General features: G+C 36.4%; 1 protein-coding gene across 3 annotated transcripts in view; it reads left to right on the top strand.

Moving 5' to 3' along the window:
• MORC3 (MORC family CW-type zinc finger 3) overlaps positions 1-1,960 on the top strand; it is a 40,388-nt gene extending 38,428 nt beyond the window's left edge. For all 3 annotated transcript variants that reach the window (XM_077879150.1, XM_077879152.1, XM_077879151.1), the window contains exon 17: positions 455-1,960. In XM_077879150.1, the coding sequence (XP_077735276.1) occupies positions 455-608 (154 nt within the window). In that variant the 3' untranslated portion in view covers positions 609-1,960. The remainder of the gene's footprint in view (positions 1-454) is intronic.
• Positions 1,961-12,991: the final 11,031 nt, after the last annotated feature.

Here is a 12,991-nt window from a genome sequence, read left to right on the forward strand (position 1 = left end):
ATTTTAGAGAACAGTTCAGTTTTATTTTCCTCAGAGGCTGAAATTGAAGGAGAGGCATTCTTATTCTGAGACCAGTGTTCTCACTAGTTTATCACTGCTGTTTTTCAGGTAACAATATTTTATATTTTAAATCACACCTCGTAATTAATTATATGTATTTTACCAGTCCATGTTTTCTCCAATAGCAAGTTAAAGTCGTATTAGTTAGAACCAAACAGAGCCAGCAGTTGATGAAACAGTCTACTTACCAAGAGATAAATACTATTTATCTCTTGGTAAGTATAAATACTATTTATCTCTTGGTAAGTAATTTATCTCTTGGTAAGTAATTATTAAGTTAAATTATGGATTATTAAAGTAAGCGAATTCATGTTTCACTTAAATTTGAGGCCCCAGATGAATATTAAACTGTGTTACAACGCTCACCTAATCGATGTAATATTTGTATCTGCAGCCTCAAACTCCGATCTCTTCGAGTTAACGTAGGACAGCTGTTGGCCATGATTGTACCTGATCTCGATCTTCAGCAAGTGAATTACGACGTTGATGTGGTTGATGAAATTTTAGGACAAGTTGTCGAACAAATGAGTGAAATCAGTAGTACTTAAGGTCTATTTTATGTGAGATAATAAAAAGATTTGCTTGGTCCTGTGGTTGTATAGCTTTCAGAGTTGAAACCATTTTGTTTTATAGATATGACAGGTGACAGGCTGAAGAACCATGATCTTACTGTATTCTATGCATTCAAGTGTGGTCACAGATACTGTGGGCACACGGTCACACCTTTTGAAATGCCTGCAAATCGTTCTTAACTGAGCAGCTGAACAGCTAACTCATGATTCTGTTTTGAAGTGTAAATACTTGTAATTAAGTCTGCACATATTTTTTTATTACCCTAGAGGACTTAAGTGTTTTTCACCAAGAGCTTTTCAGGTTGCCCCTAACCTTTGTGCAATTTTTTCTGGTTCCCAAAGTGTATTTTTCTCTGAAGCGAGGGCTGTGCCATAATACAAATGGGAATGTTACCTTTGATTTTCTTACAGAGAAGTTTAAACAGGATTTTTTAAAAATGGAATTACGCTCCTGATAAGATAAGTTGTAAGTGAATTGAACATTAATGTTTCTTTTCTATAAATTCTTACCTGCTGAAATATTTTATTCATGGAAATAAGGTAAGCAGAAATTCTCAATCCATTTTGCCAGGATTTTCCTTGTGCTAAGATTGCCAATCATGGTTAAACGCAGTGTTTTTATAGAACAAAGAAATGATCTTTAGTATAAAAATATACTGGCATCAAAAATACTAAATGTCCCACCACATTTACTTTGAAGCCCATTTTTGGCTGTGTAGTCAGCATGGAGTGGGCACAATAATCGTTTAATATTTCTTTTTGTGAAATTTCCTGTACAACCTTTTGTAGGATTACTACAGGTTAATGAGAGTTGAGGAAGACAATCTTTCTCAAACAGTACAGCATACCTTTCATTAAATTACAGACCTAAGTGTTTTATGTCCTGGAGGTAAACAGCAAACTGCCCTAGGATTATAGTGTTACATGCCATAAAAATTATGCTTTATTGGTCCCATGTTTGTGCAATTTTAAAGAGATGGCTTTCTATTAATTATAACTATGTATATATAATTAAGAATCGTATTTTCCACAACTGAAATGTGCATTATTTTTTTCAAAGTTTTACCATTGCTATTTATTTTTACTTTTGTTTCTGAACATTCAATACATGTTTCTTTTATATGTATGCTTAATTACATGTCTTTCATATACAATATTAAATTTTTACTGTACATTAACTTCTAGAAAAAGCAAATAAATGAAGGTTGTTTTTATTTGCTTGATAAAGTAATTGAAAGTGTATTTTTGGTATGAAGCTGGTTTTCTGTCCTAATTGTATCTGCCCAAATTTTAAAATATCTTGTAATAAAATAAAAAAATATATATGATGGCTAACTCTTCAGATACTACTTTTAAAGAATTCTATATTCAAATTATATTTTGGAAACTAAAGCTGTCCATTGATCCTCAAGTTGAGCTCATTTTAAAATCTATTAATTACCACTTCTATTTAGGAGACTAAGACTGCTCCATTAAGACTCTAAAAACTGAGCTCATCTTGAGAGAGTGTGTGCGTGCGTGAGTGTGTACGTGTATTTTACACTCAAGAAGAGACTCTGTCAATCATTTAGCCTCAAGAAACCTTGCTTAAACGATAGCGGCAATATAGAGCATGTCTCAGTTTGTGAATATTTATGTAGCAGTTGTTTCTGGAATTTGCTATTTTTCCCTCCTTTGGGTCAGCTATATTCTTGCAAAAATATATATATTTTACATGGCTGTTATCTGGCTTAATGGAAAGTTAGTCACAGGATTAGTAAGTTTGCTTGCTCAGTTGATTCTTCGGAAGTACTTACATTTTTTTCACCCTTTAAGAAAATGATTGCCAAGATACGATTCTTTGAAAATGTAGCTAACAAGATTTAACAGAACAACAACATAGGCTTTCATGTATATATCATATTTAGGTAGAGATATCTTTTATTAAGTTAAATTTGTAAAAGGCTAGTGTGGGAGGACAGCATTTAAACTAATCATTACTTAAAAAAATAGTATGAGGAATTAAACCAGTGTAGTCCACAATCCCTGCGAACAGGACCCACTGAAACTAGCAAAGCATTCGTGCAGCAGGGGTGGTGTGTGGCATATCCATGTGTCTTTTATTTGGGCCTCAAATTCCTAATGTGGGCAGGTACTGCTGGGGACTCAGACTTAATTCTCGTGATCAACAGCCCATTCATTCATTATTTGTCATTGAAGAATGATTAAAGTGATACATCTGGTGGTTTTCACCTCTTGCTGCGTATTAGAATTACCTGGGTCTCTTAGGAATCCTATGCAAGGATGCACACCATACTAATTAAGTCAGAGTCTAGGTTTGGCGCAGGTATCAGATTTGTAAGGCCTCTCAGCGTGCCACTAGAGCTGAGAACCATTGATCTTTACCTTCCTGTGATGAGTGTTTACAAATGTTGAACTCAGTTGGTTCCTGAAACAAACTCAGGATTTACATGGCCTCTTTCTCACGGGGGCGAGCAAGGAGGGGGAAAGGGGAGCATAGTTGGTGCCCAAGTTAGAAATGTAAATGGAACAGAATGGTATAAAGTGAAAAAGACGTACCCACTGCTTGCTTAGCTATTGTTAACCACTGTTGCTTTTTCTGTGTCCTTCCAGAAAATATTAGCTGCATACATATACACATTCATATATATGCATTCAGTTTACATTGTTTTATATCTTTATATTTGGTTATATATTTGTATCTCAAGTTTTCACAAAGGTAGTACACTATATAATTGGTACTTCGACATTTCCATGTTACTTTTTCCAAACAGGTTTGGTAACCTTCTATGATCTGCATATGCTCCTAACACTCATTTATTACTCATGTTTTGTCATTATAAAATATGCTACCGTGAAAATTAATACACACCACACACTTTTACAAGTATACCCAGAGTGTAAATTTGCAGTGAATATTGATAGGTCAGAGTGTGTGTTATGTAACTTTTAATAAATGTTACCATGCAAAAATGAATTTAAACTCCTGTGAAAAAATAAATATGAGTTTTTTCCTCTGTCTCTCCATCAAATTTACTAATCTGATACGTGTAAAAATGACCGCTTGCATTCTTTGTCTCAGGTTGAACATCCTTTCTTTTTTTTTTTTTTGAACATCCTTTCATATGTCTTATTGACCATTGTAATTTCTGTGTACTACATCATCTTGTTTGGCTATTCTTTTCTTTTGGGTTCTTTGTCTTAACTACTTTATGAAGCTAAAAGCCTGTGCTAATGTAGCCATAAACACCACGCAGACAACTAGCTTTCAGAAAATCCACAGTAGGTTAAATTTTTTGTACAATGTTTCAAATACTCATTGGAACAGAGTCAGACCCACTGGATCCATGTTTTTCCATATATTTGTCTTTTTTACTTTGGCCACAACTCAGGAAAAAATGCCATTAATATCCATCTGGTGTGGAAGGACGTGTATAATGTTTAGAATTAAATTTCATGATCACAGGGCAGCCCGGGTGGCTCAGCGGGTTAGCGCCTGCCTTCAGCCCAGGGCGTGATCCTGGAGACTCAGAATCGTGTCCCGCGTCAGGCTCCCTGATGGAGCCTGCTTCTCCCTCTGCCTGTGTCTCTGCCTCTCTCTCACTCAGTCTCTCATGAATAAATAAATAAAAATCTTTAAAATAAATAATAAAAATCTTATAAATAATAAAATAAATTTCATGATCACAGAGTTAATTTCCTATATCCTGGCCTATAGGGAAAGACCAGAGGAGACAGAGTCTTGGTAAATCAATTCATTCAGACACAATTGAAGTTATTGAATACAGTCACAGAAGATAAATTAGCTCTTCTAAAACTGGAGTGTGAATCACAACTTCAGTAAGTTAGTTTCATACACATTCTAATGAATTGTGAGTAAATGCAACTTGCTATTTCACACAAGTACAAGTTAAACCCCAGGCTTCCTTGTTAATTTCTTGCAAAGCAGTCAGGACTCCATATCATGGTAACAATATATAGAACAAGTTTAAATTTGAAAATATTAACTTTTACCGCAACCTAATACTTAGGTTATATGAGTGTCTTCACTCTGCAACTATCTATAATTTGGCTATAAGCTTCATAGCAAAATGTTAACAGTGTTATATTCACAAAGTGAGTCAACAGACTGCCTAATCTCCCATGGGTTTCCTGATAAATGCTGTTGACAGTTGTGGCCAGTGGTTTTTGTTTTTGTTTTTGTTTTTTCAGGATCTTACTCCTTATTTGAGAGAGAGTGAGTGAGCAAAAGGGAGAGAGAGAGAGCGAGCACAAGTTGGAGAGGAAGAAGCAGACTCCCCACTGAGCGGGGAAGCCTGACATGGGACTTGATCCCAGGACCCTGGGATCTTGACCCGAGCCAAAGGCAGATACTTAACCGACTGAACCACTCAGGTGTCCATACGGCTAGTGTTTTGAAAGTCAGTACTGTGATCTCAACCAAGGCTGACTTAAAGTAGTTTATTTATAATGTGCTAATGGAGGGAGCTGAGCTGCTACTGTAGAGCATTGTTGCCAATTTGCTGTGTGACCTTTAGTAGGTCTGTTCTTGCTGTGCGATCCTGAGTTTCAGCGGTATGAGTTGTCTAACCAGCCAACAGCAAGAGAAGTGACACAGTCTGACATTACTATCAGTAGATAGTTACCACTTTTCCCAGTAGAGAAGTACAGGGGTCTAGCACCATAACTTATTATATATCATTAAGGAGTAATTATAATACTTATGTAATTGTGTTACATAAAATATGTAATACTAGTATTAGATATTATTCACTGTAATGACAACCAATAGTTTCTCACTTCCCACTAATTTACTGTGTTTTTAAATTGATTTTTTTCAGTATCAGATACTTTTTAAAATATTTATTTATTCATTCATTCATTCATTCATTCATTCAGAGAGAGAGGCAGAGACACCAGCAATGGGAGAAGCAGGCTCCATGCAGGAAGCCTGACGTGGGACTTGATCCCGGGTCTCCAGGATCACACCCCACGCTGCAGGTGGCACTAAACCGCTGCACCACCAGGGCTGCCCAGTATCAGATACTTTAAACTGTTACAGGAATTTTCAAATGTATACAAAAAAGAGAAACTATGCTAATGAGCCCCCCCGTACCATCACCCTGTTCCAACATTCTCAACTCATGGTTAATCTTGTTTTATCTATACCCCTTCCATGATATTTTTAATGTGTGTGTTACAAATATTAACTCATTAAGTTTTTTATTGAAGAAAAATATAAAATTTTGCTATTTAGCCATTTTTAAGTATATGAGTTGCAATAAGTATATTCACATTGTTGTGCAACTATCACCACTATCCATTTCCAGAACTTTTCATCCCAAACAAACTGTATCCACGAAACAGTAACTCCATTCTTCCCTGCCCTTGGTAACCTCTGTTTTCTGCCTATGAATTTGCTTATTCTACATATTTCATATCAGTGGAATCATAAAATACTTTTTGTGTCTGGCTTATGTCACTTTCCATAACATTTTTAAGGTTCATCCATACTGTTGCATGTATCAATTTCATTCCTTTTTAAGGGTGCATACTCCATTGTATGTGTGTACTACATTTTTATATTCATTTATCTGTCCAGGGACATTTGGGGTGGTTTCACTTTTTTACTATTAAGAATAATGCTGCCATGAATGTTATTGAATAAGTATCTATTTGAGTCTTTGCTTTTATTTTTTATTTTTTTAAATTTATTATTATTTTTTAAATTTTTATTTATTTATGATAGTCACACACAGAGAGAGAGAGAGAGAGAGGCAGAGACACAGGCAGAGGGAGAAGCAGGCTCCATGCACCGGGAGCCCGATGTGGGATTCGATCCCGGGTCTCCAGGATCGCGCCCTGGGCCAAAGGCAGGCACTAAACCGCTGCACCACCCAGGGATCCCAGAGTCTTTGCTTTTAATTCTTTGGGATAACATACCTGGGAGTGGAATCACTGAATTATGTGGTAATTCTGTATGTAAGCATTTGAGGAATTGCCAAACTGTTTTCCACAAAGATACATCACTTTACATACCACAAGCAATGCAGAAGTGTTCCAATTTTTTCACATCCTCTCCAATATGAGTTTTCAGGGTTTTTTTGTTTCTGTTTTTAATTAGCCATGCAATGAGTGTGAAGAGTTACCTTTATGGTTTTGATTTGTATTTCTCTAGTGGCTAGTGATGTTAAGCTTATTTTCCTGCGTTTACTGGCCATTTGTATGTTTGGAGAAATGTCCATTGGAGTCCTTTGCCCATTTTTAGCTTTCTTATTTTCTGCTGTTAATCTGCAGGATATGATTTTGTAAAAAAAAAAATATATATATATATATACATATATATATATATATATATATATATAAATCTTATGGATATATATATATATATCCTGGGTATTAGTCCCTTATCAATCAGGTATATGATTTGCAAATATTTTCTTCCATTCTGTGGCTTGTCTTTTCGCTCTTGAGTTTTTATGAATTTGAACTTACTTATTTTGTTGCCTGTGCTTTTGCTATCTGGAGAAATCATTGACTAATCCAACATGAAGATTTTTTTTCTGTTTTCTTCTGAGAGTGTTATAGTTCTAGTTTTTATAATATCTAGGTCTCTAATCCATTTTGAATGAATTTTTGCATATGGTATAAGATTTCAACTATGTTTTCATGCATGTGGATATCCAGCTTTCCCAGCAACATCTTTTGAAAGAGACTGTCTTTTCTCCATTGAAAAATTATCTCTCATCTTTTTAAAAAATCGATTGACCATATAAATGAGGGTTTATTTCTGGGCTCTCTTCCAGTGGTCTGTATGTCTGTCCTTATGCCAGTACCACACCATTTTGGTCACTGTAACTTTCTTGAAAGTTTCAGAATCAGGAAGTGTGAGTTCTCCAACTTTGTCCTTAACATTGTTTTGGACATTCATGGTCCCTTGAGATACCATGTGAATTTTAGGGCAGGTTTTTCTATTTCTATAAAACATGCCATGTAGATCTTTGGTAGAATTCACTGGTGAACCCATCTGTCCAGGGCTTTTCTTTGTTGGGGGTTTTGGATTATTGATTCAATTTTCTTACTAGTTTCAAGTATTCAGATTTTCTACTTCTTCATGATTAAGTTTTGGTAAACTGTGTTTCTAGGAATTTGACCAGTCATATAAGTTATCCAGTTTGCTGGAAGATACTTGTTCCTAGTATTCTCTTTTTATTCCACAAAATAATCCCTTTTATTTTCATAACATCAGTAATAATGTCCCTTTCTTTTCTGATTTTAGTCATTTGTGTATTCTTTATCTTCTTGTCAATCTACTTAAAGGTTTGTCACTTTTGTTGGATTTTTTAAAGATTCATTTGTTTATTTGAGAGGGAAAGTGCACGTGTTTGTGAGCATGGGGAGGGACAGAGGGAGAGAGAGATTCTTAAGCAGACTCCCCACTGAGCATGGAGCCCAACGCGGGTCTTCATCTCATGACCCTGAGATCATGAGCTGTGCCAAAATCAATAGTTGGATGCTTAACCCACTGAGCCACCCCTAGTGTCCCAGTTTTGTTGATCTTTTTTAAAGGACCAGCTTTTAGTTTTGATTTTCTCTATTGTTTTTCTGTTCTTTATCGCCCCTTCAAAATTTAAAGCAAACTCTAGACATATCATCTGTAAATAATTTAGTATTGGGATCCCTGGGTGGCGCAGCGGTTGGGCGCCTGCCTTTGGCCCAGGGCGCGATCCTGGAGACCCGGGATCGAATCCCACGTCGGGCTCCCGGTGCATGGAGCCTGCTTCTCCCTCTGCCTGTGTCTCTGCCTCTCTCTCTTTCTCTCTCTGTGACTATCATAAATAAATAAAAAAATTTAAAAAAAAAATAATAATTTAGTATTATCTCTAAAATATGAAATTAAAGTTTTTCATCTTAGATTTTAAATATAAGAATTTTAAACCTACAAAGTAATGCTATTATTATGCCTTAGATTTTGATACTTTAATACCAAATCTAATGAGCATTCAGATGTCTTTGATCGTTTCACAATTATTTTTCCAAGTTGGAATCCAAACAAAATCTACAAGTTGCATTTGGTTGGTGTCTCTGAGGTTTCTTTATAGATTCTTCTTCCTCTCTTTTCTTACTTTTTGGTTGTTGAAGAAACCAGAACAGTTTTCTAGAGTTTCCCTCATTTTTGGTGTCATTTAATTTTTAGGAAAATCTTTCTCTTGTATTCCTGTAAGGTGGTATATCTACAGAGTTAGTCAAATTCAAGTTCTCTGGCTTTATTTTGCTTTGTTTGGAAGAATCCTTCTTAAGTGGTACTATGTTCTTTGGGTTGCATCACAACAAGAGGTACTCAATACATATTCATCCCTTTTTGTTATATTAAGATTCATTATTTGCATTCAGGTGTTGTCATCTTAAACCATCCTTTATAAAGTCCCCTATTAGGCTTCACCTTATGATTTTAGCATACATTAATAATTGCACCTACATTCATTATTTTATTAGGAGTTGTGAAGTGGTGATACTTCTATTTTATCATTTCTACTGAATTGTGGGACATCTAAAAAAAAAAAAAACCTGTTTAGTTACCTGAGGCATATAGTTCATATAGAACAGGCAGGATAAATGTTTGGCTCATACCTTATTTCCTAATGTAACCAATGAGGTTTCTTGTTGTTAATATTATGTAAGTAAATTTTCAATCATTTTACATTTTACTTCATGTTTCAATATACTGTGGCAATTTTCCCATGTTAAATTGTCTCACTTTGACTAGAGGTCCTTACTAGGATTACATAATCCTAGTAGTCTTTGATGATTTTCTTGCCTTCTGGTGTAATAAAGCATTTCAGGCTTGTCTAATACATTTCCTCATCTAGACCTGGAAACAGCCATTCCTCCAGGGAGCTGTGGTTCTTTTCAAGGGAAATGTTATTTAGAGACCATAATTGAGGCACAGACATACTCATTGCTTCTGGTTTGGGTATTAATTCTAAGCCTTTTTAGTGGACTGACCTAGGAAATGCCTTTTTTTTTTTTTTTAAGATAAAATATATACCGTATATAAACCAATGCTGCCCAATTTGGAGAATTTATTTTAGATTTTATATACCTAGATTTCTCATCTTCTTTTGCTGGAAATCTTGGTTTCTAACCACATAATATAATTATTTGCTTTTCCCAATAAACATTTATATATGCATATATATGTGCATATATATATACACATATGTATCAATACCACCATCATTTCTAGCCATGGATAACTGGAGGAAAAGTTTAAACTTTCTTTGGGATATTTTCATATTTTTGTGTATCACTGGTAATAGTTCCTTCTTATGCTCATCATAATGCTTCTTCATCCTTGCTGTTGCAGTATTTCCTTTTGATCTCTTATATAGAATTCCGCTGTATGAATATGGCACAGTTTGGTTACGTTTTTTCAATTGATAGACATTTGGTCTTTCCACTTTGGGCTATTATGTACAAAGCTGCTATAAACATTCTTGTGTAAGTTTGCTTTCATTTTTTTCTTACATATACACCAAGAGTGGAAAATTCTTAATTATAGGGAACAGAGGGTTGCTGGAGGGGAGGAGGGTGAAGGGATGGGGTAGATGGGTGATGGGCATTGAGGAGGGCCCTTGTAATGAGCACTGGGTGTTATATGCAAGTGATAAATCATCCAACTCTACCCTTGAAACTAATACTATATTATATGTTAACTAACGAATTTAAAATCTTGAAAGAAAAAAGTGGAATTTCTGGGCCAGAGGGTAGACATATCTTTGACTTAAACTACTGAACAGTTTCCTAAAGTATTTGTATTCAGGCTGATATAACAAAGATACCATAGACTGGGTGGCTTAAATAACACACATTTATTTCTCACAATTCTGGAGGTGAGGAAGTCCAAAAATCAAGGCACCAGCAGATCTGGTGTTTCGTGGGGGCACTCTACTCAGTCTGAAGGTGGCTGTGTCCTCCCTCAGGTGGTGGAGACCTGGGAAAGGGTCGGGGATGGAGAGGAGAGGGAGAGAGAATTTTTTACTCTTCATCCCCTTGTAAGGGTACCAATCCCATGATGGGCTCCATCCCCATGAACTCATCCATACCTAATTACTTCCTTAAACCCCACCCATAGATACCGTCTGGTCAGGGATTAAGGCTGAATGCAATGTACGAATTTGGGGTGAGGGGGAGACACAAACATTTAGTCCACAACAATCTATCATTTTTCATTTGTGCCAGCAGTGTGCTCCACTAAGTCCTGTGCATTCAATTTCTAATTTTCCTTTTCTCCTATTTTTCCTCTTTTTATTCTGATAAAATTTGCTCAATATCTTTTCCTAACCCTGTATTGAACTTTCAATTCCTGTCGTTAAATCTTTAGGACACTCTTCCTTCCTATCCTTTTTTTTTTTTTAAATTTTTATTTATTTATGATAGTCACAGAGAGAGAAAGAGAGAGAGGCAGAGACACAGGCAGAGGGAGAGGCAGGCTCCATGCACCGGGAGCCCAATGTGGGATTCGATCCCGGGTCTCCAGGATCGCACCCTGGGCCAAAGGCAGGCGCCAAACCGCTGCGCCACCCAGGGATCCCACCTTCCTATCCTTTAATAATGTTTTATTAGAACATATTCTGACTTCAGATTATTCCAGAGTATTCACACTTAGAAAAGGAAACTAATAGTAAAGTGCATTCAGAGAAATCTTTGTTTTCGCAGTCAGATTAAGATTTAGCCCCTTTATATTAATTTTCACTATAAAAATGTTCTCAGGAAACCAAATACCCGTGGTCCCTTTAGAGTGATGCAGTTGTGCTAAAATCAGTGCTTGAGGCCCAAAGTAAAGTTCATTGATTGTTGAAACATCTAGCTGGAATCACTTGCAGTAGAACTTGGTGCAAATCTCTGAGGTCTCCTCCAGCAAACATTTTCCTTCCGTACTTCTTTTTTGAAAACTTGACAACTTTTTTTTTTTTTTAATTTTTGATCCTCACTTTGGGCCACCATGTGGCTCCCCAGGCAGGCACTGACGTCAAGCCCCCCAGATTTTCACCAAGAAAGCCAACTCCTTCATGTATATTTAGTATCTAAACCTGTGTCTTTTTTTTTTATTATTTTTTTTTAATCTATAGTTTAGAATCCTGGCACTCAAAGGAGATGGTCAGAGGAGTCATCTGAGAATCAACAGCGTTTGTCAGAAATGTGGAGACACCTGGTGGTTATCAGAGACATTGAACCCTTGGTTCCAGACCAGACTGATTATCACTCACCTGGGATCTTGAGAAAATGCAGCCTCCCTACCAGGAGCGCCTCCTGCTGGATACTCTGAATCAGTGGGCCTATGTAGGGCCAGGAATCTGTACTTTTAAAACAGCCAGATTATCTACATTAGTCATTCCCAGTCCAAAGTCTTAGCCATGATTTAAGAGAGAAGATCTAAAAGCTACGTATCTGGATCACATTATCTTAGCTTCCTTGTAGAAGTCAGGCTTAAGGAGACTCCAGTCATTCCCTTCAATATGAGACATCCATTTATAGACAACTTCTATACCTTTCATAAAATTGGCTAAGAGCATCAACCAGCATTTATATAAGAATCCATGTCATTCTTTTTCCTAAAAAAAAAAAAAAAAAAAAAAAAAAAAAGAAGAGCTGGTTCCTCAGATGAGCCTAAATGTTCCTTTTATCAAGTAAAAGCTATGCATCCCAAGGTATTTGTTTCCTGGCCTTCCGAGAAGCTCACAGATAAATTGTCCCATTTGGAAAATTATCCCACTTCTAAAATCCTGTTGCATCTAGTTCTGCCTTCTGATTTACAACCTTACTTGAAAATGTTAAATTGTGTTTCTAACAAGTGTTTATGACCCTATCTGCTCATTGCAGTATAATGTAAGCAATCCAGGTATAGAATGACCCCATAGCATGAACTTTCCAAAACGTTCTAAAAGCCAGTATATATAAGAAACAAAATTCTCAATTTTTGTTTGCAAAAGGAAGAATAAACCTGGTTAAATTCAAGGTCAGTGATGCCCAGGGAGGGGGGCGGAAGGGGAGGGAGGGAGGGAGAAGAGGGGAGAGGTGGGAAGTGGGAGAGCCACCAGGGAGGCTGGCAGGCTCTCTTCTTCAAGGTTGCACAGAGCAGCACTTGTTTTACAAAGTCCCTTGGTCTTGAAGCCCCAGAAACCTGCTGTTAGCACAAGAAGAGAGTCCATCTGTCATTTTGTCTTAACCAAGCTCTCAGATTAACATATACTGGATTCCAGTTAATTTAGAATGAGAAAATTGCCTTTGAGACACATATATCCATTGGACCTGCTCATTCACATCTGAATGCTTCTGGGCTTTTGCCCCCATCCACC

The sequence above is a fragment of the Canis aureus genome, chromosome 30, assembly GCF_053574225.1.
Source record: "Canis aureus isolate CA01 chromosome 30, VMU_Caureus_v.1.0, whole genome shotgun sequence".
In the NCBI taxonomy this organism is placed as follows: Eukaryota; Metazoa; Chordata; class Mammalia; order Carnivora; family Canidae; genus Canis; species Canis aureus.